Source organism: Clinocottus analis, unplaced genomic scaffold (assembly GCF_023055335.1).
Source record: "Clinocottus analis isolate CAN_PGR_092001 unplaced genomic scaffold, fCliAna1.0.p SCAF_13, whole genome shotgun sequence".
Lineage (NCBI taxonomy): Eukaryota > Metazoa > Chordata > Actinopteri > Perciformes > Cottidae > Clinocottus > Clinocottus analis.
In genome coordinates this window covers 3198027-3224475 of record NW_027175854.1, presented here as the reverse complement: position 1 = coordinate 3224475, position 26449 = coordinate 3198027, and the positions used below count along the sequence as shown (strand labels likewise).

Here is a 26449-nt window from a genome sequence, read left to right as displayed (position 1 = left end):
CAGAGAAAATGTGTGGGTCACTGCCACCGCCACTGTCACTTCCTCATTCTTTCTCCCCCTTACTCCCGCCCACTCCCCCCCTTATTTCATTTTGAACGTTAACACAATGGCACATTCCTTATGTCTCATTGGTTCTTTATTTTTTAAAGCCAAAGGGGAAGTCTATTTGGAGTTTTCTAACCTGAATGCATTCTTTAGCAGTGGGGAGAGGGAATACCTCCTGCTTCTCTGACTGAATCAAGGCCAGCTGATATTAATAACTAAAGTAAAAGGTGTTTTAAATGCATTATAATTTAATCGTTGATGACACTCAATAGAGTTGACAGACTAAATCGTGCTTCGTGCCCTCTTCATGATACTTTTCTGTCTCTCAACACATGCATAGATCTCACCTGCGCCACCACCTCATGTACATGAGTGTGTGTCCCTAGATGTCCTTAGTTTAAGTATTTAGCTACTGCTAAATAGCTGCTACTGGGAGAGACCATAGAAATATGATGAAAGCAGTGTAATATAATAAGCACACAGTGTTCCTTTCTGTTGAAGCATGATTGCAGATTACTGGCTTTAAGTGTGTAATCACTGGTCAAGCACCACACCTGGTGGAGACTCACCCCAGCGTCATGCTTTTATTGTGTTACTTCCTACGTGAGTAATGCAAGTCTCAGCATGGTGGAAAGGAGGAGGATCCTGATCAACCTTAAACTTACCTTACGCTGCTCTCTGGAAAGACCGTTATAGAGCTTCATCTCCATCATTGGAGTCAAAGCTTTGGAAAATAGGTTTTTGTTTTAATTCATAATACACTTAAAGAGTTTGCGATACAGAAATACCAGTCTTTCGCAGCAGGTCCTTGATACACAAAGGCGCGTGTGATGAGACAAAACAATTGAATGGGAGGCTGGTTTGGGACGAGAGGTGGAGCCAAAGACATTAAGCTCTCAAAGGAAAAGCTGCTTTAGAGCAAACGGGCTGTGCACCACAATAACAGATGAAGCACACGGCAAAGCCTCTGAATGCTGTTGAGACACCCAGCGGAAAGCTGTGGATGTGACCCCCATCGACAATCTGAGGAGAGAGCTGGAGATTACAACTCACCAATACTAATATTTATTCTGAAAGCTGTAAATCTGAGAGAACGACGGCACGTGATGCCGTAATCATTGACAGTGATTGACTCTTTCAAAGTGATCAATGCAGCATATAAATGATTTACTAAGACATTTGTTTTAAATAGAATTACTAAATTATTATATGTATATATTTACTATAAATGTACCTTCCAAGTGAATCTGATCCTTATGCATAATATACATAGCAAACCATTGTGAAGTCATTTTAACTTGTTTTGTGATGACACTTGTCTTATCCAAGAAAAGATAAGACAGGAGACGGAAAGTGGTGCATACACATGTTTTTATGAAATGCCTTTATCTTATTCACGTTATGAAGTTTCAAATGTTGACATGGCACCATCTTAAATTATGCACAAGAAGGGGAGTTGATGTAACAAAATGCCTTGTGAAAACAAGGGTTGGGTATCAGTACTCGGACCAGATTTAGAAAAAAAAGACTATTTTTATGTTTTTGCTTGCTTCAAATCACAACATGCATGCTTTGATTTAACCCAACGTGTGATTAGCCTACAACCACAGCAGCTACGGCCCAATCTGTGGTGTGGTGCACACACTATGCCACCAAAGTGTCGGACAGTACGGCTGCACGTGCCTGTGTGGTCAGAGAAAAGAAAATATGGTGGTGGTGCCTTTATCATACGCAGCTGAAACCCTCCATTCACATGACGGGTATCAAATGGAGTACTCTATTGGTATCTGTATCATTTTACGGGTACCCAGCCCTTGTGAATACATCTCTTTGTGTGCTGCAAATATGTGAATGATGAGCTTCTTTGTGTGTCTTTTGTGTGTCATTGCAGCTGACCGAAGCCGGCAAAGCAGCCAGAGCCAAGATGAGTGTTGGAGACATCATTCTGTCCATTAATGGCGTTTCCACAGATGGCATAAATCACCTCGACGCCCAGAACAAGATTAAGGCCTGCACAGGCAATCTCAGCCTCACTGTCCAGAGGTAACAGTTGCACACATGCAGGCACACACATGAGCACACACTCACTACAACATAATCTATGGATTTCCTCGCTCGGCAATGGAATGCATACTTTGTTGATTTTGCCAACCAGTGTGTATTTACTGTAAGCCTGTTTGAAGAGCTTGTGCAGATCCAAGAGTTTCCGTACTGTAGTTTGTATTTGAAGATACTTTTCACGTTATTATTGAACAGAAGAAAGAAAAATATCAGTCTGATTGTCCTGTTTGGTTTATTTGTGCTTCTTATTATTTGGAACAGATGAACGTCCGTTGTGCTCCTTTAAAACACGTCAGACTCTACTGTAACTACAGGAAGTTTAAACGTTAAAAAGACTGAATTAAGCTTGATGTTTCTTGCACAATTTCTATATCATCTCCATTATAGTTGGAGAACTTTGGCATGATATAGGAATTATAGTAATTCCCCTGTGTTCTGAAAAGTACAATTTAAAACAAAGCAATTGTAAACACATTTAATGTAAATCAATGGAATTGAGTCAAGTTCCAGTTACACCTTGGATCTCCAGTAAGGGCATGTGTAAACTTAAACGCCTCAACTGATTGCATGTAAAGCTACACAGCACACAAACGTTTGTATTATTATACATTTTATCACAGAATTTCTTTATGGCCAATAATCTGTGAAAGCCTTCACTTTTTTTTTAGTCAAGCTGAGTTCACCAACTGCTTCTCTCCTCCTCCCATGAGACAAAAAGAAGACCGTAGTATATTAAAGCCGTAGTGCAGTGCGGTGAGCACGTTACATGACCCTTATCTCGCGCTCCATTGAGTCGTATTATGTGCTTCAAAGAAAGGAAAACAGGGCTTTCACCTGAGTTTGTCATTAGATTCGTCCACCTCGGAAACGTTTCAGCCAAACTCCTTCTACAGTCCATGCACAGGAAGGTCCTGGGTTGGTTTTGTAGAACAAGAAATCTTCTCAAGAGCTCAAACTTGACACTTCTTTTCACAGGAAGCAGTGCGCGTCCAAGAGCATTTTCACTCGGCTCAATTCTCGCCCCAAAGCACAATATATTGTGCGCTTATTTTTTCTTCAAGAAGATCAATGGAAACAAAAGAGGGATCCTTTCGAATGAATTTCAGCCAAACATTTCCTGCAGCCAAGCGAACAGTTTAGTGTCGGACAAAAGCAAATGGAGGCGAAGCACGCACCCTCTCCAAGCTGCAAAACATGTTGACAGAAAAACTCAAAGCTGAGTTTACATGTCCTGTCATTCCATCACCACATCAAAAGAGAAAGAAGCCTCTTTGCTCTAAACGTGGGAAAATAGTCCTAAAATAGCCCTGTGCCACAGCTGCGTGTAATCTACTGTGGGTAATGGCTGCACAATGAAACTTCAAACATTCGGCTCTCGCAGGGCATGTTAGCTCCAATAAAAGTCACCCTGTAAACAACAACAGTCTCCTTGTTGCAAAGTATACACAAGCGTAGTTTGCTTCGTTTTTGGCTTCATTTTTTGAATGGTTCGCATGATTCTGATATTGCATTTCTTCTTTTACTAACACAGAACATTACTGTGTGTATTCTTGTCTCCTTTCTGTATTGCATTATTTTAACTTTTTACTTGGTTAAATGAACTATAGATGGATACAGTCACAGGGATCATTATGGTTTTGTCTCTTAAAATACTTAAGCTCAGCTCGGTATAACATATGTATTCAAATAACTATTTAACTGAAATAATTCTCCACTCCGTCCATGTTCTCACATGTGATTTATGGTTATGATTAGCACTGATAAGACTATTCTTATGATAACATTCCAAAAGAAGATTAATGCGACTACAGTTTAGTTCCATGATGTCACTTTGTCATAGGTCACATTCTTTGGGCAGCTCCCTAAAAAAACACACAAAAAAGAGTCGAGGGGTAGATCATGAAATATGTGTACGTTTAAACACACAGAGAAAAAACTACGAAAGAGATAACACCTACAGTTGTACATTAACGAGTGAACATAAAATAGATGTGGTAACAAATCAATCACATACACTGTTTCCAAAAAAAGATTGCACACCATTCAATCATTCTGTGTTGTGTGTAGCCGCACTTGAACTAACAGTAATTGATGCCATTAGTTGTTTCCTTGTTGCTTTCGAGAGGAAATGGACTTTGGGTTTGAAAGTACTCCTCTCATCCTGTCGTCAACTGTCAAAATGAGTCTGAATATGCATCGAGCTGTTGTGCTTTTTGTGACAGAGTGGAACAAAACAGGTTTCCCTTTTTCCAGATTGTGGTCTCAGAAAGCTTGTCAAAACATATTACAGTGCTTTCCATGAACAGAACGGAACAGATAGGTTGACCAAAGGTTTTTTTGGAAGTGTGGTTGCACTTCGGAGACGATCTTCACGCAGACCCAGTCCGACATTTGACGCGATAAGATCCACCTCAGCTGAGCATGCTCCGTGTACGGAGTCCTTCCTGAAGCTTGAAGCTTGTGATCGTGATTCAAAATCTGTGTTCTGATTATCCATCTCACGATATATACTCGATATGCAGTTGATATGTTCACTGAGTACTTTGTGTTCCACTATCATGGAAAGCTGGCGGCTGTGGGAAGTAGCCTTAGGAAAGAATGATAATTGATGTTTATTTATTGTCATTGAAATATGAAGCACAGTGCAAAAAAAAAAAAAAAAACCCACCACTCCACAGAGGTTGTGGCTGACTGCACCTGGTTCCAAAACCTCAAAGATAAAACACATCAACGCACATCAAGAACTCAAGGCAGCTCCCACATTACGGTTTTGTGTCTTTTTCACTTTGTGTGTTTCCAGCCCATGCTGTTTCTGGGGAGAAAAGGACAACGTGAAGCCTTTTTTAAGTATGTTAACTGTTATATATTTTTCGCTCTCTAAAACAGTAGAAATAAAATGAATCAACATTGATCTTCCTGACATCCTCTTACTCTTGGTGTCCTCCTCTTCTTTTCATTACATCACCCACTTTCAACGAATTTTAGAATTGATGAATCACGAGTCAGCGAGGCGGCTGAATCTACAGATATTCCCTTGCATGGATCATGTACTCCCAGCGAGTCTTATGGATCGGTTATAACGGGGGTGAAGCAGAGGACAACCCAATTGCAGTCTTAGCCAGATGTGGTGTGGCGGTCGGAAGGGAAGTAAGAAAGGATGGGGGCTTGTTATTGCATTGCTCGGATCTACATCAAATAAACATATCAACTAGAGGTGCAGCTCGTTCAGTTGTGGTTTTCTGCATCCAGAGAACGGGCCTTGAGAAGAACTGGCCGCATATCCCTCCTCGCTTTCTCCATTGATTTGATCAAGATGCACGTTTATTTGCTAAAGGCGATTAAATTCAAGTTTCCGGCGGTTAACTTTTATCCCACTGTTTGTTCGTCAAGGCGAGCGCACAATACTACCAGAGAGTTGTCACACACACACACACACACACATACAGTGAGGTGCTCTCGAGAGTCCTGACCAGGCACACGGAAATGAATGTCCTCCGTCATGGTGATGCACGAGGCTGCTGATACGGATCAGTGCACATGGTTCCCACTCAACGCGTGCACAGACACATTAGACACAGCCGAGTATCCAGGCCGCTCAGCAGCGGGCTGTCGGGTTACACGGTGTCGCCTCCACAAACCTGTAGCGGAGTTTAAACCTCGAGATGACGCGTGCTTTACATGCAACGTGGCCGACAGAACATGTTTCACTGATCTAATTTCTCTCGTACAAGTTTGGGAAAATAACTTCCATTCTTCCTCAAAGTATTGCCGTTTAGTCTGCACTCAAAAAGTCCAAAGTTTAATCTTCTCTGCTGCAGACACTCACAGCCGCCGCTCACTGTCACAAAGTGTACTTTGAGAGACCGAAGTATGTCACTTACGTGTAATTCTAAAAATAACAAATTATGACAGCATCCTTGCAACATTCAATGTAGAAACCCGTCTGATTAAAAACCCGTCTGGTTAAAGTTCAACAAGTGAATATTTTACAGCATAATTGAACACACGATAAGCTTTAACAACAGCAGTCATGTTTCCGTCATTGCTATCACCGTCACAGGTTTAAAGCTCTCTGTCCCTTTCTTGTCGTAACTCTTTTTAATGAAAAGTTCTCGTGAGCTTTACATAAAAGCGCAACGTTCCCTCTCTGGATGCTCATTTTTGGTGAAATATGAGGGAGCAGTGGGAAGAGAGAGATGGAGAGGTCGTGTGCCAGACGCAAGCTGTGAGTTTTGCCACTGAGCGGAGAGGCCAGCTGCACAGAAAAATATAATTATTATTTTTTTTCCACACCCGCTTATTCCACATCCCTCTGTTGGAGTTTTTGTTTTGCTTTCCTATGTTTTTTTCTTCTTGTTTTCCTTCTTCTCTATGCTTTGGCTCAAACTGTCATGAGGCGGTAAATCTGAGAAAACATATTTGCCAAGTCTCCCACAGAGTTTGAACATGTATCACACATGTTAAATATAAGAGGGCATTGCTTTGCTCAATGTTTTGGAATAATGTACTCTGTGCATGATGTTACTGTACGAGCGTGTGACATCTGTATTATCTACACAAACTTCTGTTTCCCATCCAGATTTTATATAGTGAACACATTATGACTAGAAATTGAAGCAAATGAGAGAATAACAGATGCTTGAAATCAGAAGATAATTTAAGATGTTTCTTTGGTACTTTTCCAAAATAAACTCTGTGTGAAGTTTAAGTAGTGAAGTTGTTTAAGTGAAGTTTAAGTCTAAGTAGATGAAAACCAAACTCAACAACTTTTTCCTTCTTCCAAGAACACTTTTTTGTTTAGTATGTAGGCTTCACATTTAGTTCCATGAATACATATTTTAGCTATCATTATCTTTAATCTAATAAAGCGAGGCATCCTGATTAGATTAAAGGAGTATGTTCTGCAATGAGCAAAGCTGAGTCAGTATTATGATCACATGCAGTGGCACAATAGGGGAGTTTCACATACAAGGAAAGCAGATATGTTGTGTTTATGAAAGGGAAATGAGAGAAACGTCATAACATATCACATATCTATGTTATACAGAAGATAACACACATACATGTTTAATATTGTATATAACTTGTATCTTTATGTTATTGGTTAAAGTAGTACTGCATGACATCTGTGAAAATACAGATGAACTTGATGGTTATGTTGGTTTAAGAGATAAAAAAAAATCTAAACTGTTGATGGAGAAAAATACTTAATGTTCTCTCCTAAAATATGATTTACTCAAAATGACATACTGTATATGTTTTAGTAGGTATTCATGTCTTTTAGCTAACAAGTCCTACGTCCTGTGCAGTCATGACTTTTTTAAATGAGCATTTGGCCTCTTGAATAACCCTGAAAACAATGTTAGTACTAACATGGAACAAACATCACATTTCATTACAAATTTCATGGAGCGAGGGGATCCGTTTCATTGCGATTAACTACATCCACGTACGCCAAAAAGTTTTCCTCTTTTTTTTTTTTGTCTCTTTGTCAAAGCAGAACAAAAGCAGGTCCAGCTAGCCAGAGAGCGGGACGGCACAGAGGGGCTGAACAGATGTTCACAGGACCACCCTCGCTATTGTTTGTTCAGTTTGCTCTGGGAAAAAGAGTGATAGGGAGCGAATCCACCCAGCTGCCCTCTCTGGGCCACTGATGGCAGACGCACATCGCCTCATTGTCGACTATCACACAGTCCATATTTGTAATGGAATGTGCTTTTTAATCTTTGGACCTTTTACTCTTTTTATTGGCATGGTCTTCTGCTTCCCTCTACGCATGTCCAATAATAAGAGTACATTGGAAAATAAGCATACCGTATATTAGCTGCTAAGTGGAAACTGCGAATGCAAGTATGGGCCTGGATGACATCAACATCTGGTTGGAGGGTGGGGCTCTTTAACTACCTGATGATGCCAAGCTCAGTTGTTGCGACTCGGCTCTGTACCGAAGGAAGGGCTTGAGAGTTTGAGTGTTTTCCTAATATGGTAGGAAGGAAGCCTGGCAGCAGACATACCGTAGCAGCTGGTCCGGGACCTGACTTGCTGACTCACTGTCTGTTTTTTGTATTTTCTTTTTAATGAGAATCAAGAAACACCTTGTCTGCATGTTCAGACCGAGCATAGCACACGTTGTTAACAAAGGCAGCTGTCTGAATTTTACGTTTAATGCGTCACGACTGGAATCATTTAAGACATGGCCTTGAAATGTGCCTTGTTTAACATGAAGGGGGGTACGTGGTGTATTAATACACAATACATCCGAATGTGCATCGATGTTTATTATTTTATATTGTGCTAGACGGTGCAAGTGGTAAGAGTGTAACAAAAGGAGGGGATGAAAGCTTTGTTGGATCATTTCCCGTTTCCATGTAGACAAACAGACCACCCCTCTTTCCCAAAGGTGATAAAACTGTGGCAGCTGCTTCAATCATAAGTGTAAATTCTACACCACAGTCCAACGTCAGTCTGCACATGGACTCAAACGCGACAGCGCTGTGGACATTTCCGAGGTCCCGTGTTTCCATTTATTTCAGTGGACAATAAGAGTCCATTACCAGAGCTTTTACTTTGCTTTGGATGGTATTGTATCACTCAAAACATTGGTTTATTTAGTTTCTAAATCAAAGTTATAGAGGAAATAGAGGAAGCCTTGAATCAAAAACAACGATAATAAAAAGTCTCTTTCAAAAAATTAAATCAGTGTCACAAAAAAATCCCCGTGTAAGATAATGTTGCCCTGATATCACCCACACAGCAGAGCACACAACATTATCTGGGCCTTTCACTGTCCATCCTGGAAAATCAAGTTTGATTCTCACAGCAGTTAGCATGTCTAGTCCTTTAATGTACAGAAATGAAGAATTATTAATGTTTTTTATGGAGATATTACATGTGTGCGGTGTTTATATGATTTCCTCTCTGTCTTCTTAGACCCTCCAGTGCCCCGAAAGATGGAGTACCGAAGGTAAGAAGTCACTATAGTTAACTAAAGAGTACCTGAAATCCATTACATTTCTACATATTAATAGTGAGCATGTTTATTGTGCCCTTCTGAGATTATGTCAGAAAACACATCGGCTTGGCATGCATTACTGCCCTGACAGGCCACGTGTTATTGCACCTCTTAAACTTGTGTAGCACAGGCATGACTTTTCATTCATACATAAGTGTGAAAACACCTTTTGATTTTGATGTGTTTTGTTTTTTTTGTGCAGTGCTTTTGAAAATGCTGCTTTACATGCATGCGTTTATGGTGGATTTTGCTGTATTTGCATGCTGTGTGTCTCCACATTGATCCAGGACGAACCTCAAGAGATCATTAAGCCTGTCCCAATCACTCACCCCGCCACGAGCACCGCATACACCAAGCCGTCCAGTCAGCCCAGTGCTGCGTACAACAAGACAGCCCGGCCTTTTGGGGGCGACGGCGGCGTGGTCACAGCTTCCTCCCCGGCTGCCCCCACCATTCCCTCACAATCCTCCGCTTTCAAGCCAGCTGCCCCTTCTCAGCCACCGCAGCCTCCGTTTCTGCTGAAGTCGAGCCTCCCTGCCACGGACTCGCCTCCCGCCACCTCGGTTCCCGTGCCCGGCCCCGCTCGCCACACCTTCACTTCCCCGTCCGCCTCTTCCTCCTCATCTAACTCCTCTTCTCCAGCTCGAGTGACAGCACCCTCCTCCCATCCTAATGTCCCACAGCCGTCCGTCTATAACACGCCGATCAACCTCTACTCCAACACCAATGCATGTGAGGCGGTCATTGGACAGAGACGCGGCCTTTTGGAAAGCCAGGGGCTGTCAGACGCCTTCAATGGGTAGGTACCAACTAGAAGACCTGGTTTTTGTTAGTGAAAGTGCAAAACATCATTGGGTGATGAAGGAATGTATGTATGCTGCGTGCTTTAGTCCAGAAGGAGTTGTGGTTCATTGAGGCCACAGATTAGCAGACATTTCTGTGTTTCAGTGTGCCGAGAAGAAAATCTAATATTCCACTCTGCTCTCGCTGTACCTCGTTCTCCTACTCCACCTCAAGAAATCTGTCTCGCTTGGACAGCTAACATTGAAACAGCCCATCACCCATCTGCTCCCACACAGATGCACACGAGTGAATTCCGAAGCATGCCGCACATCTTGTTTGAATTTTCTGCAGGGCAACCGAAGAGGGAACAGCGTCTAGACAACCTGCTAACTGATGCTACTGCCGGCCTATCTATAATTGACGGCGTGGTTCTCAGCGCTGCCAAACACACAGTCTGTCCAACAGCCTCTGCTCGGGCAACACTTGTTTCCAATTAGCCAGACTTCTTCTGGTGGCTGTGGGCTTCTAGAGACGAGGGACAGGCCTAAGTTTGGCTGGACCGGGGCTTCATCAGCAGGATCTGGCTCCCTGGTCGGGTCACAGTAGACTGAACTAGGCTAGCGAAGTATTTTGCCACTTTTTACTCTGTCATCTGCAAAGATAGGTCCCGGAGATCTGTTTTTATTGTGTTTAAGTGAGCAAGCAGCTTCACACTTAAATACTATAATCTGGGAAAGAAGCCCTCCTCTATCTGTATGTGTTTCACAACGTTACAGAGGTAACGGACGATTATTAAATGATTTAAGTCGGTTTCATAACCTGGGTTTCTGAACACATTGGTCATAGTTTAAGTATAAAATCAAAAGTTTGAGTGTTATCAGACGCAACATTGTGGTGTCATTTCTTTAAGCTTTCTCTTGAAGCCTATTTGTTGCCGCATGTGCGTTGGAGTCCTGACCTGCATGATTAGTTTGTGGTTTCTGTGGATTTGCCTCGTGCACATTCTCTCAGAAGGGTCTTTCACTAAAAGGGCATGCGTTTCGGAGTGTGGTTGATTTCTCAAATGCTCTATTCATGCTCTTTCTTTGCTCCAATCCTTTTCCATTTACCCCTTCTTTGCCCACAGAAGGAAGCAGGGACAGACACCAAGTTAGTGTTGTGAATGATAATACATCTGTTGCAGTTGCTTTCTAACCATGTGGAATGTGATTACAGCCTTCACATCTCTCTGGTTTATGATTACCAAATGACAGCATGCTTGCACCTCTTTGAGCATAACCCTCACAAACCTCACATCCGTGCTCTTCCACTTACAGTACATGCTCATTTCATGGTCCAAACAAACTGTGAAACCCCGTGAATAATCTCTGAGATGCCACAGGACACCCAGTGGGGGTCAGCTCAGACTGCTCCTTCACTCTCTTCGTGGACTACGGCTCTGTGTTAAGCGAATACTGTATTTACAAGCGGGCCCGGCGGCACATTCAGGCTGTTTGAGTCACCAAGCTGTGCATCTGTCGAGCTCCATCTGCTATTGTTGTCAGTATGTTTAGGCCAGAAAATGATTGCTAAGTGCATTCTGCTGTGGCTGAGAATAGGCAGACTTGTGCTGTCTTTGATCATCCTTCACCACGAATCACCTGATACACAGAAACAAATACAGAGTTCAAATGCTTGGACTTTCCACATGGATTTGACTTTAGTTTAGACTAAACTAAACCGGTAAGCTCTATATTAATGCCCTCAAAATATTTATGGAAGCAAAGGTGAGCTTTTTAGTTTCAAAGCACATTACTGCCACCTTGTGGTGACATGGGGTCACTGTCACGTTCATCTTTCACTCGTTATTACATTGCAAACGGTGTAATTTCTCAGTTTTTAATCCACTAAATCCAAACGCTTCATCAGTTAAGATGTTTTATTATCTGGCTGACCTTTTCTCCTCTACACTGTGGTTCCTTATTTAATAGTGAACCTCAGAGAAGTCCTAAGCAAGTATCGGGCAGAACAGTTTCCTGACTTCAGCAAATACACAGTGCAGTGTCATTCATGTTACTTGGCCTTTAATGTGACTTTTAAATTTGTTCTTTCTACCTCGTACATTTTTACATCACTACCATCTAACTGCTCGCCCGCAGAAGTTCACCTCTAGCTCGGCCACGGAGGTCATTGTGAAATCTAAAGGCTGCATCCTTGTTTGAATGCGATGCACTTATTGCATAGTACAATAATATGAGTGTGTACTGTGTATTCATGTTAACTTACAGTACGTGTGTGTGTAAAACTTTAAACAGCTGTTCTTAGCAGTGATATTCAGGAGTCCTTTCATGTCTGTAACATCATTCTGGTTGATCTGACTGTACAGGAAACTCAATCTGGAGGAGCACGCACTGAGCGATGCCAGCAAGAAGCGTCTGATTGAGGACACAGAGGATTGGCATCCGAGGTCTGGCACCTCCCAGTCCCGCTCTTTCCGTATGCTGGCTCAGCTCACCGGCACTGAAAATGGTGCGTACCGCTCTGTTCGAAGGTTTAACGCTCAGCAGGAACGTATTACAGTGTTTATGTTTATTTTCTAAAGAGTTGAATCCCACTGATATATTTATGTAATATTCTAAGAGGTGTCTGAGTATTGCGAGGCTCAGCTTTGTATTTCTGTCAGTTCATTCTAAATCTATCAAACCACTTTAGGCCGGAGCACGTAACAGATTTATCCAAAGGTTCCCAATCCTATGGTAATCCTTTATAATCTTATACATGGCTTTGATTATGTCCCTGCATTATAATCCTATTTCTTTGCCTCTTTAGATTAAAGGAATACGGTTTATTTAGTCATTCAAGAAGGCTTTCATCACTGTACGGTTTATATAACCGTTTTAAGTAAAGGGGACATCAATGGTTACACAATCAGAGGGTCTCCCCCCATGAATAAAAGATGTCTGAATGTGTGCATGGATCTGCTTAACCTATGCACAATATAATTTGCAATAACTCAGTTATTAGAATGAAGTAAGAAGGGAGATTTAACCGTCTCTTTCTGCAGAATGATGTTACCAGACCGGTGTTTGATATGCCATGTGCTTTGAACGTTTGACGTATATTCAATGTGATCGCCGTTTCTGCAGCTGTCAACAATTTGGGAATATGTCCAGGAAGTTGGAGCAGGTTCTAGTTTGCGGGGATTAGCGTTGCTCATTCAGTTCTTACCCTGACGAGATGAACGGGGAACAACAAGGAGCAGAGATAGAGCTGCAGCCAGCAGCAGCATTGTCTTTAACAGAGTGTCTCCACTATTCTCACTGACCTTTTATTCTTCATTTGACTTCATTTTCATTGGCGTTTTTCTTTGTCACTGTTGCAGAGTCCGTTGCAGAGAACAGTGGAAAGAAGTAAGTGGTTGGTGCTTTTTGATTCAATCAAATCGGTTTGTGGTTGTGGTTCATTCTCCGTCTCTGTCTTTTGTCTCTGAGCTTCATAATAATAATAATTTTTTGATTATAGAGGTTTCGCATTCAGAGTTGGCCCTCAAAGCACTCATTAAGGCGTGTCCTGGAGCCTGTGATTCAGAGCCTGTAAATCCTGATTTCCTGATCTTACGGTCCCACAGTATCATGCTTAATTTAAGGCTTAATTTAGAGAAACCTCCGTGAGAGCTCTCAGGAGAAGATGGTTGACAGACATCGTCTCAGCACAGGCTGTGACTGCGCTGTCCTCCGCCTTAAATCAATTTAATCCCCAATAAGCTCAGTCTACCTTCCGTACCAATCAGCGTGTCCCTCACTGGAACCTGTTGGTAATTATGTGATATTGTGGGTAACAGCAGCCCCGCCAGAAGGAGATTCGCGCTCTCTTTCTGTTAGCGAGGGCATATTACACATCTGCCATGGTTTATAATTCTATACACATCTGCAAGGAACAAGTCTCTTCTTCTATATTCATCTCCAACTGTGTTATTTGTATTGTTATGTTTTGCTGCTTTTGCAATTTCCTGCATCAATGTGGTCTCACATGTGTTATCTTTTGCTTTTCTTCTTCAATCTTAACCTTTCAAACTTTCTCTTCATTTTTCTCTCCTTTCATCCTGTTCTATGGGGCTAATCAGAGCGGACAAGTTGGACCCAGAAGTTATAGGACAGAAGTACAACAAGCTGAGGGATTGGCATCACGATGTTTCAGCACACGTGCTCTACGTGCAGTAGGCACAGTTTGTCTCGTTCAATGTTTGATTCATTATATTTTGACCACTATTTAAAATACATTGCTTCCCTTTATGTACTTTATTTGGCACACTATATACTTTGGCTTCTTATATGTCCCAATTCCAAAATGTAAGCAACACAAGTAAAACGTGAAGAAGAACATTTGAGAAACTCTTGTTGTAAAAAAAAGTATTTTTAGGGATATATCCTGCTATATTGAGCTATATATGTAAATGAAATGCAGGCATGCAAGTAACAGTGTCAGTGTGTCTTAATGTACACGTATAAATCTCTGTAACATATTGTTCATGTCCAAGCCTCCTCTCCTCTGCACACTTCCTGTAATCTGATACTTAATATTTCTTTATTTGTCTTTTTCCTCTTTTGCCTTTACTAACCAAATAACTTTAATTTGTCCGCTTTGAATGATTTTTTTTCTTCAATAAACTGTTTTTTTTCTTTTCTGCTTTTGCTTTGCTATTTCTTAATCTTTCATTCCTCATTTTCTTCTTGCCAAGCAGAAAAAAATTTAACTTTTTCAATTAGAGATGTTCTGCAGCTGAAGGCCGATATGAAGTTATAAAACAGGAGTACCAACTTGAGCATTGAGACAAAAATGTACATGGTTCAATTTAAATAATTTATCTTATCTGCACCGTTTCAAAGTCATGAGAACATTTCTTTCCATAACTATAAACAGGGCATGGTCTGTTTTCCATTAAAATGTCTCAGGTTTCTCATCTTTTGAGTTTAATACACACACACACACACACACACACACACACACACACACAAAAGCAATGTTAATGTACTCGCACATGAGTAATAGAACCTGTGCGTGATTTGCGTTTCATTTTCTAGTCATGTTTCTCATGCCGTTCATAAGAATCATAAATCCTTAGTTGACAGCACATCGGCTGTGTTGTTTCTAACACGGCGTGTTGTGTTGCTGAAAACCCAAACAGCCTCAGGGTGAGAAGTTGTCAACCTGTTGGTGCAAATCCTTTGCTTAACCTGCCTTTCTGAGCAGCAACAGGATGGTAGCTGAACACTTGTCTTCGTCGGGTTGATTGACATCTTGTGAGCGCTGTTGCACAGTGTATACATGGGTCTGTTTGTTGTTTGTAACAGGAAGGATGCTCCGAAAGGAAATAAGACAATATTATTAGGAAAGCAGATAAAATGTACCAAACTGTCTTAAAAAATTGATTAAATGAGCATTAACTCTGTCTGAGAAAGAGACGCAGCACGTGTTCAGCCTTTATGGGTTTTAAACTTTTTTGCGTTCCATTTAGGAGCTTGAAATGAAAGCTGTGAAACTTAACGAGCGGTGGGCACTAGACACACCAGAGCGTCTCATTTTACACTCAAATATGTGGTGGTACTTAACATGCCGTGCTGCAATGGGAAAAAAATGTGTTTCCAGCGGAATAAAAGCAAAAACCGCTACTTAAATCACACCGCAGGTTATCTCCAGAAATGATTGGAGGGTGAGCTAAATGTACAGCAGATACTAAGGCATCACCACCTGAAATTGTTTCCTTACGACGGTAATTGACAAACCAAATGGACGGTGGGCTCATTTGAACGTACCCCATAATTGTCCTGATTGTTTGCACGTGTCACTGAGATTCTGACCAACTGATTGTAAACGTTTGTGCAGTCGACCGGATCGCACTAACCATTAGTCTGGACTGGAGGTCCAGAACACAGAAGAAAAATACCACATAACTGACAGGCATCAGATGACACGTGTTAAAGATGTGTGTGTGTGTGTGTGTGTGTGTGTGTGTGTGTGTGTGTTGTTGTGATTTATAGAACATTTTACATCTGTTTTTCTAGTGAGGGACTTGACAAAAGCTCTCCTGCTGCGCACACCTCGCCTGCAGCCAAAACATTTTCCAAATCTGCAGCATCGCCCAGGAATGGCAACAGCGTCCCTGCTTCCACGTTTAAGAGTCCAGTGGTCCAGAACAAGCCTTCCTTCCAGCCCGGGGGTCCAACAGGTAGAGGAACGTTGTTGTGTGTATTTTGTGTAGTTGCCTCTTTCAGCCTACAGGGGGCAGCCCCGTGCCTTTTAAACCACTGCTGCTCAGCCATAACGTTTATTGCAGGTTTTAATATCTGACACTAAGCCATTTCAGATTATGAGCTCTATAAAATCCACAGGTATTTTGTTAATGACCTCATGTTAATGGCCTTTCCCAAGACCCCCTTAGTTAAATAGATTGTGAAAGTGAGAATTATGTATTTTATTTTGTGTGAAGGCTGCTCTTTAAATCCAGCGACCCCTGCCACCAGACCTCGAGCTGGTCAGGGTAAATATTTGCTGAAAGGCATCAGTGAAGGGCTCATTATTAGCAATGCTAGGACACAAGTGTGCACTCATACAAGAACAGATGCACTATGTGGCCGAGCGTATTTCCCCAGAGTCCTTTTTTGAAGAACCGGCTGCTGAAAGGTGCCACAGGGAGTAAGGTGGAGAACCCACAGTTGGTTCTCTGTTGACTGTGTTATTTATCAAGTTAACACATACTTGAGTTCAAGTAAACAGGCACATATCTCATAGTGGCCGTGTGCAATATGTGGAATGTGACCTTTTCATTTCTTGACATGAATGAATAATTTTGGCACTAAACTGCAACAACCTTTTAAAGCAAGAAATTTGTGGAGTATGAAAGCCATAGGATTTTATTTTTTTTGCTCTCTGTCACTCTCCATCCTGCTGGCTGTGAGTTCAGTGAGTTGGACCACCAGACAAAACAGAAATCTGCAGCCCTGCTCTGATTTTCTCTCCTTATTTTCCTCATATAGCACGACGGCAATGATGGACTATCAATTCACTTTCTGTCTTATTTAATGGGGCTCGTTGAGAATATATTCGCCCCACTGACAGCTCATCACCATCCGCCTCATCGTGCAGGTCACACAGATAAGGCTAGATACTATATAGTGTCACTATGTTATGAATGGCAATTCTATTTTCAACAGATTTTAGAAGGTCTAAATGTGGTCTCAAAACTATCTTCACACTGATACTGACTACTGGATAAATACACAACGTACAGAATACTCGGACTAGACCTCGTCAAATATGAATATATTAATTCTAAAAACATGGGATTAGCATTAAAATATCATAATATAAATGATATAATCTATCCCACATGTGCATGTTTCAGGTTCAGGTTTGCTAAGCCCCTCAAATTCCCCAAAAACATACAAATGAACACCTGCTCAGGAGGTTTTGGGCAATTGGGATATTTTACACATTTTATTTTTCTTAATTTCACTAGTAATTGGATGATGGAGTTTTTAACAAGAACAACCTTTCAAATCAACTAAATAAAAATGTCTGAGAGCATCTTTGTGTCTCTACTTGGAGTCCATATTCCTCTCCATCACACTTGCTCTCTGGGGTCTTTCTTCCTATTGAGCTCACTCACACAGTCTCCTCGCATCCCTGCCACTGCCCGCTCTGTTCATTTAGTTTGTTTGCTCTCGGTTTCAAGGAAATTTAGGGAGCTCTTGCCCTTTGACCTCCAACGTCTTTGACAGCGGTGTTCTCCTTTAATAGTGTCTCTGTCCCCAATGTCTTTACCCTCGAGCACTCCCTCTGAGAAACAGGACTGACCTCCGTCCTGGATGTGTCTTTTTACTGTGAGAGAGAAGGAAAAGTTGTGCATCCTCTTCGTATGTTTGGAGATAAAGTGAGGGGGTGTGAGGGGAGGGGGGCGGGGGGGGATTATTTTTCCAGGTGTCTCCTCTGACTCTGGGAATGTGTTGTTTCCTCTCAGTGAGAAAAATGTATCCCTTGTCAGTGTTGGGTGGGGTGTCTCTGTCCAACACAGCTGTCTCATGCGTCAGGCATGGAGGTTAGAGGTCATCAAATAATCCTGACAACACAAACCTAAACTGTGCACATATGTTCTGCTCGAGTTATGCAAATAACTCACAAAATAGAGGATCAGGGGAATGAAATTAGTATGTCAAGTATTGTTTTCATGGTTGGCTCGATTGCTGATCAATTAAAAATGTTGGAAAGGATATTTTGTCCTTCACTTTATCGACTACACATTATTTTTCCAATTTGAATACTGAACCATTTTTTTCTCCTTCCGGTTTAGGTTTTCTCAAGGCTGGAGCAGCTCCTTCATTTGGCAACGTGACCAACCTTCCCAAAGGTCCAGATCGGCCCACCCCACAGCCACACCCACAGGACCTCAAGTGTGTGGTGCAGCGGGCTGAGCACATCCCGGCCGGGACTCGCACCCCAATGTGCAACAAGTGCAACAACGTCATCAGGTGAGTAATATCAGAAGGACTGCATTTAAACTGAGAACGTTGGAACAATTGAAAGATATTGCACTGCGTAGAATTCAACTGGAGTGTACAATCCTACAAAACGGACACCACGTAGAAACTGCATCATTTCCGTGTAACTCTAATTTCTCCTGTCGCTTGTTTATTCTCACAAAGGGGCCCATTCCTTGTGGCCATGGGCATGTCATGGCACCCAGAGGAATTCAACTGTGCTCACTGCCACTCCTCCCTGACAGAGAACGGGTTTGTGGAGGAGAGAGGCCAAGTGTACTGTGGGCATTGCTACGAGCAGTTCTTCGCTCCCACCTGCGCCCGCTGCCAGCAGAAGATTCTGGGGGTGAGGGACAAAACTGAGCCGAGATTGTTCTCTCACAAAGTCTATACTTCTCTGTCTTTGTTTCGTTGACAAGAAACAATGTTTGCTGTCCTTTTATATATATATGTAAGCTGTATCCAATGATGATGAGGCCAATTGAGCTCCTGGTCGAGATATTTAGGATGCAGCACAAGATACACATGAAAATGTGGTTGTGAACAGATTAAAAAAACAAACAGATTCCACATTTCATAGCCCAACGTACCAATAATCAAAGTGCAGTACAAACCACACATCCAACATATCAGTTCAAGCACAGAAAGATCCTGTCTCCAGATGAAATGGATTTAAAAGCATTGAAAGAACTCAAAGCATGAAGGTGACAACGCCACCGCGCTGTTCTTCATTCACTTCTTCAATGTTCTCCGCAGGAAGTCATGAATGCCCTGAAACAGACCTGGCATGTGTCCTGTTTCGTCTGCGTTGGCTGCCAGCAGCCAATCAGAGGCAACACATTTCACATGGAGGATGGACAGCCATACTGTGAAATAGGTACAGTAGGAAGCTCACGACACTAAACTAAATGTTTTGAAGGAAACCATGTGTGCAAACAGGCAGACATTTTGTCAACATGCTGTTCACTCAGACTACTACAAGCTGTTTGGGTCCAGTTGCCACGGCTGTGACTTCCCCATCGAGGCCGGGGACAAGTTCCTGGATGCTCTGGGATTCACCTGGCATGACACCTGCTTTGTGTGTGCGGTACGTCCACGAGACAGATTCACTCAAAGCAACAGCCAGAGCTGCGAATATGAGAATGCTGCGACTATTGTGAATATCAACAGCGCTCTGAATAACTTTGCTTTTCTTTTTCTCCACAGGTCTGCTCTACTAGTCTGGAAGGTCAGAAGTTCTTCTCCAAAAAAGACAAGCCGCTGTGCAAGAAACATGCCCACAGTGTCAACGTCTGACCTGCTTCTCATGAAAACATGGGGCAAAAAGGCTTTTATAGCATTTATATTTCAGTCAGATGTTAATTATTTTCAGAACTAACATTGGGTCAGAGGTTCCACTATAAGCTTTATGTCTGCTCTCATATTGTTATGTCATATCAGTTTGAATATGCAGGAGTACATTTCAATATACACTGTTAGCCCTTTGCCAGCTGACGTGTTGCCTGCCAATGCACATGTTTGTGCTGAAGCTTTGTGGAGCTCTTGATGGGCTTTTTTTTGTTTCACACAGAGTCGGATAGTTTATTGCAATGACCTACTGAGCCCCTCGAGGGTCATATTATGAATAAATATTGACGGGGAAAAGGTATGCTAATAGTTCAGCGAGTGAAGGGTTTAGACATGATGATTATTTAACATTAAGGGGGTAAATTATTTATTTCTAAGCAATAATTGGTCAGTCAACATGCCGCTAAATGACTTCTGGCCTTCAGCATAAAAATGGCAAGTTTTAATATTATGATGCGATTTTTTTTTTATTGTTATAAAAGTATGTGGTGTGTAACCATTCATAGTGACAGAAAACACAAGACAAGTAATGTGTACAGCAGTGTGAAAATTAAACACGTTACAGGTCAAGTTTAAGTGTTGAAACTGCATAAAAATGATATCTACAGAAAAAGTCTGGTTATTACAGAGACAACCCCTCGATGGATTGAATGGTGTTGTTTATGTTTGATTTGTTATAGTTCAGGAGCTTCATGCACCACCATAAAACTGCACTCCATTAATTCAACTTGCTCCTTGCATGAAATGCACAGAATTTGAAATTGTTTTTGTTAAATATGGCGGAAGTGAGACCTGCTGTTTTCTACCCACCATCATGTTGAATTTGTTGAGAGTTTTTTCTGGTATTTGATGGAATTTGTCCAATTAACACAAAACAACGCTAATATATATATATATATATATATATATATATATATATATATATATATATATATATATATATATATATATATATATATATATATAATCAGCTTTTCTTTGTCAAAAATATGTGTTTGTAGTTGTATAATGGATCTTCTATTGGACATAAATAAAGCACCTCTCTTCCTCTCCTTACTTTCAGTTCAAATAAAAGGGTTCAACATTGATGTCGAAGCTCATGAGTCATACAACAATACCTTAACGTATTATTTGAGCCTTAACTGAAACATTAATAAGCAACTACTGCAAATACTGCATTTGTGCGTGTGTTTGCAAAGAAAGCACAGCAGTAAATCACTTTTTTTAAATTTAATTGTATTGACATGCATATTTTACATCTGTAGTTGTGACAGTACATATTCAGAGGCGAGCAGACAGGCACCAGCACGAGCTTTACCTGCAGGAAGAGGAAAAAGTACACATCTCCACAGGGACAGGAGAAACACACACACACACACGCACACACACACACACACACACACACACACACACACACACACACACACACACACACACACACACACACACACACACACACTTGGCGCAGTCTTTCTTGTACGATGACAATTCATTTCAGTCCCATTATTTAGGAATGGAAGACAGCAGGAAACACACACTCAACGTTGAGTAAGTTGAGTCGCTGCGTGAAGGCGCTGGGCAGACGCAGTACCTGCAGGACCAGAGCAGTACTGACGCGCACTGCTCCGAGACATCGGAGGTGGGAGCTGTGCGCGTGACGACGCGAGATCTACCAGCCTCAAATAACGCGTGGTGCACTTGGAAAACTCCGCAACGCAGAGGCACTCATTGAAATCCAGCAGAGCGAGATCAGAGTTCATATCGAGACCAGGTGGGATCTTGTCGAGCTGCGTTTACAGCGAGAAGGAGACGGTAAGGATACTTTGCCTAGAAAGACACAAAGAAACCCCCAGCAGCAGCAGTCTGGTGTGATCTGCAGCTGAACTGTTGCTGTTGTGATTATCAAGCTTCCCTGTGAGAAACCAGAGGGGACCGAAGCCTGATTTGCTTTCCGTGCTGCTGTTATTCATTAGGATTCAACCGAGGAGCTTGTTTTTGCTGCCTGCGCTGAGCTTGATGCTGGCAGCAGCTCCGGGCGACCAGCGGGACTCCAGGCGGTGTTATTGCTGTGATGATGGTGATGGGGACGATGATGCTTATCAGTAATCGGTGCCTTGATCGCTGCTTAGTACTTCTTAACGTCTGACCCCGGGGTAGCATTGCGATCTGCGTTAAGATAAGACGCAGTTGAGTTTAAAGCTTTAATTAATTGACATTGATTTGAGCTCAACATGGTGAATCTCATGAAAATCTGTCCTAGTAATATATATTTATAGACATTAACATATATATATATATATATATATATATATATATATATATATATATATATATATATATAGTTTATATATAGTTTATTATGACTGAAGGATGAAACATTCAAGTCTCTATGGATTAGTAGATATTCAAATGTTCATTTTTCATGTTAACTTTAAAGTTGAATTGTCATTCCAAACTGGATCATTTCATATGATATGAAGCTTCTAAATGGACCTTGTGGTGAGATTGTTTTCTCAACTTCTGCTTCCAAAGTCAAGATGAAACTTTAAACCTCCGCTTTATGATGTAATTTGGTGATTGTTGTGCTCACTTGTCAATTAAGATTAGGATTACGCTCATCAGTGCAGAAAGAGAGAGTTAACTACAGTGCAGGAAAAGAAAACCCCGCTGTTAGTGTTAATGTTTGGCAGCTCGCTAAAGACTCCAGCGCCAGTCGGTGTACAGTGGCATGGCGTCAATGGCAATATTTAACTGTTGAACGCATGGCACAAAACCTCTCTGTGCTCTGCTGTGCATCACCGAGCGTCTGATGTCTGTGACTCACTGATGTCTGTGACTCACTGATGTTTACATCAGCATCTCAGAGTGCAGAGGGCCCCGTGCACATCCCGCTGCACCTTGTGCACGTCTGTGGTGTTGTCTTTGAATGCACCAGCCAGCCTCTGACTCAGGACAGAGCCGCTCAGTGAAGCGGCGCTAAGTGAGTGTTTCTGGGTGATGTTAAACACACAGAAAGCGATCAAACCACCACCCCGCTGCCATTGCCCTGACTCTGCCCCCTGGCAAGAGTATAACGCCCGTCATGAGGCTTACACGATGGGGATGACATGACAAGTGAGGGCGCATGGCAAGGCAGCGCTTTGTGGTCTACCACAGACTTTTGTGTGTCTGTGTGAGAGAGAGAGAGAGAGAAAAGTACCAACATTTGTCATGTTAGGCCAAGTTACAGTAACGGCATGAAGGCCGGCCTGTGAGAGTCCTCACAGGCCTCTGCATGGAGGAGTATGTTGACTCATGGTAATCCAGGAAAATGTAGATCTGAAACTAAACAGCACTTTCCGTCCGTACACTTGTGGGCTTCGTAATGGACTTTTATCCGTGGTTGAAAAGTGAAGGACGATGAGATATTTCCAAAATATGGGCTTGATGGAATTATGGCCGCATAAAATTATGAAACTGACCTCGGAGGAGAATAAAGCGACTCTGTAAGTGGATTAGAGCATTTATTTTTTGATACACTGCCCTTAAACATGACATTTTGAAAAAGCGCATGTTTGAAACCCCCACCCCCACAAATAACGTCACAATTTTTTGGGAAATAAAGACATCTGTTGCCGGAGGACACTAGTTCCTCTTAGAGATGGCTGTCCATGTGTGTCCATGCACAGATACATGCACGCTCATCCAGAGATCGTCCTCTACTGCACAGAAACAACAAGAACAAGCAGTCATCATCAGTTACCGGCCTGGACACCGGAGTCTGGGTTTGTCCACAAGCTAAACTTAGCAAGCTGCAACCCCTCACCCTAGTTTCCTCTCTTTATAATTACAGGAAATGAGTCCAGCCAATCAGAGAAGAGATATTTGGTGCATATTAACAAGCTCAATGGGAGCAGTATTTGAAGACTGGACAGGTAATGACCAAGTATGTCCAAGGGGGAGGAGAGGTTTTTCCAGAAAGTTTGGACGATCGCTTGCTAATGAGGAGTGCTCGGGTTAGTCTGTGTGACATTGAAAGCAAAAAACACTAACGTTTTGACTTTATCGCCTCACACTCCAGCTTTAAGCAGCCTGTGGACTGTCGGACAGACTGTCTCTTCATATACTGGAGCTCCACCATACACACTGTCAGACTCTGCTCTATGTCTTTTCCAGCTGCGCGGCCATTTCCTTTAGTTTCTTTTCCTCGACACACACGCTGATAGAGAAGCATCTCATATCACAGCTTTCTACAGGTACAGTCTGGCTTTTCCATCTTCATTCATTCACTGATTCTCGCTGTGGTCGGCTGTTTTTCCCACATGCTATCACAATGTACTCTATCTCCCATGCACACACACACACATACAAACTAAAAGAGAGACACAGCCACACACTCGTATTTTCTTTATAACAACAAAACTGTCAACACAGACGCGGCCATTGATGCAGGTCTGTGCTTGGTTTTTTTCCACACAGACTCGTTCCTCTCTGGAGGATAGAGAGTCTGAGCGAATACTTTGTGGCCACAGTTCTTGAATACAAATCAAGTTAGAACTTCTACTTTGAGATAAACTGATCTCTGAGGGTATTATGCTGTGCCTCTGGCTCCCATCCGTTAGGAAGTACAGGCGTAATGCAGCTGCTCTTGTTCCACTTAGGAATAATCTTCTTCTTACCTGAAGACTCCTCGGGCTCTTTGACAATTAATTCAGCGGCCAGAGCTAAGTACAGATCCCCGCTCACCGTTTCATCTGCAGTCGTTGATGAGAGACAAATGCGGGCAACAGGAATTACTTAAAGCTGCAAACTGCTCTGCTCTTTGCCTGGGAGGTCAGCAACCATGTGAGAAAAAGCCGACATCCTGTTATTAGAGAAAGAGGTACAGGATAAGTGGGGGGGATGAAAATCGAAGAACAGAAGAGGATAAGGGGTACTTTGCATGACTGGGTGAAAGTCAAAGTGGGGAAGTGACCTGAGCCTGAAATGCAGTTTTTTTTTCTGTTGTCGATGGCAGACATATGAGCTCCTCCTAATAACTGGACTTGTTTTTCTACCAGAGAAAGACAAGTGCTGGAGCCGTGGCAGGGGGGTGACAGGATGCTTTCTGATGTCCTATGATTGGATGGTGAGTCAAGCTCTCTGGCACTCTCTATCTGTAGTTCTTCAACTTTGTAACAATTGCCATGAATTGAATTACAAAGCACGCATTTGTCTGCAATTTCCCGATGAGTAAAACTAAGACATACGAATAAATGTCCAACATGAGCCCTCAAATGTGATCAGCAGGGGTTTCACTTGATTTTCAGTTCAATCTAAAGCTAAAAGCCACATTGATCAAGTGAGACTTTGGGTGTTGATTCTCCTGCAGTAGAGGTAGCATTTGACACGGATGATCCTGTGTGTGTGTGTGTGTGTGTGTGTGTGTGTGTGTGTGTGTGTGTGTGCGTAATTCCGTCTCTGCAGCAATTTGCCTCCAAAGTGGCACACTAATTGACTTTCTGCTAAGCATTTGGATGGCTATGTAAAATACACCTCACTGACGATAATAGATTCCTGTTTTCTCCACTAAAGTATCAAGTCAGACACGGACTCTGTCTCCCCACCGGAGTGCCGGAAACGAACGAGATCAACATCTGATAGAGTGTCGTACATTTTAGAAACTCTCGGAAGCTTTGATTTCACCTGAGCAATTTACTGTAGCAATGCGGGACTTGAATGTCTTATATATATATATATATATATATATATATATATATATATATATATATATATATATATATATATATATATATATATATATATATATATGCTGTCCCTCTTATCATTTAATTAGCATTCCTTTTACATTAAATGATGACCTTGCCACCACAGGACCCGCCATAAAAGGCAGAATATGCTGACACAGCTCCAACGTAGAGGTTTGGTGTACAGTCAGGAGCCGGACCCATGCAGGGCAGCGATAAATCGAGTTACTGTACCTAAGCGAGGACAATAGCAGCCTGTGTGTGTTGGGAGAGGCCTGCTCGGACTCCTTGTGGGACAGTGACCTGCTGGCAGGGAAGTGAAGAGGGCCGAGGCCAAGCACCGGTTTGAATGGAGAGTAACTCACACCCGTAAGGAATGTCAAGAATCCGTGTGTTAAAGTTCACACTGTATCACCATCTGCGGCTGGATCCTGGCAAATAAAAGACAGCTGTGTGTGAGTCCGTCTGTGTGTGCGCGCATGCATGTGAAACCCAGAAGATAGGCAGAAAACAAAGGAATATTATGCAAATATCATTACTGCGTGTGAAGGTTATTGCAACAAACTGTTACGCACATGTTTCAAGAACTATGTTTGCAGTTACACAGCAGATATGACAGTGTACACACAGTCTCTCTCATTCTCAGGTGCACATACATACCTGACAGGCAGGTAGCAGGCAGGAAGTCAGCCCATAATTATGCTGTAACTTAATGTTTTATTCAAAAAAGACGGGTCCGAGAGACCACCCACTATACAGTCACCTGTTCCAGCGGAAAGGGATCGTCTGAGATTCAACACTCTTTGCCGTGTTAGCTTAGCGCGGTACCCAGCTGTGACCCAGTGTGTTATTTTGCTGATACAATATTGGCTCAAGGTTACTGGAGTATTCTTTGTGACACTTGCTTAAAGTTCATTCTTCTTTATATCTGTGCGAAGAAGGAATTCGGTGTTTCACCAGAC

General features: G+C 42.2%; 2 protein-coding genes across 5 annotated transcripts in view; both read left to right on the top strand.

Annotated features, from left to right (window-relative positions):
• pdlim5b (PDZ and LIM domain 5b) overlaps window positions 1-20634 on the top strand; it is a 32164-nt gene extending 11530 nt beyond the window's left edge. Inside the window, exons 3-13 of one of the 2 annotated variants that reach the window (XM_068574089.1) lie at window positions 1937-2088; window positions 9037-9070; window positions 9406-9917; window positions 12267-12409; window positions 13263-13290; window positions 15943-16106; window positions 18228-18405; window positions 18580-18760; window positions 19171-19291; window positions 19386-19501; window positions 19621-20634. In XM_068574089.1, coding sequence (XP_068430190.1) covers window positions 1937-2088; window positions 9037-9070; window positions 9406-9917; window positions 12267-12409; window positions 13263-13290; window positions 15943-16106; window positions 18228-18405; window positions 18580-18760; window positions 19171-19291; window positions 19386-19501; window positions 19621-19710 — 1719 coding nt within the window. In that variant the 3' untranslated portion in view covers window positions 19711-20634. Of the gene's footprint in view, window positions 1-1936; window positions 2089-9036; window positions 9071-9405; window positions 9918-12266; window positions 12410-13262; window positions 13291-15918; window positions 16107-18227; window positions 18406-18579; window positions 18761-19170; window positions 19292-19385; window positions 19502-19620 lie in introns of both variants that reach the window. The other variant, XM_068574088.1, reaches the window with a different exon arrangement.
• Window positions 20635-21481: 847 nt separating this feature from the next.
• Window positions 21482-26449, top strand: part of bmpr1bb (bone morphogenetic protein receptor, type IBb) — a 45144-nt gene continuing 40176 nt past the window's right edge. Inside the window, exons 1-2 of one of the 3 annotated variants that reach the window (XM_068573855.1) lie at window positions 21482-21573; window positions 24801-24868. The gene's annotated coding sequence lies outside the window, so the exon portion shown is untranslated. The remainder of the gene's footprint in view (window positions 21574-24800; window positions 24869-26449) is intronic. The other 2 variants (XM_068573853.1, XM_068573857.1) reach the window with 2 other exon arrangements.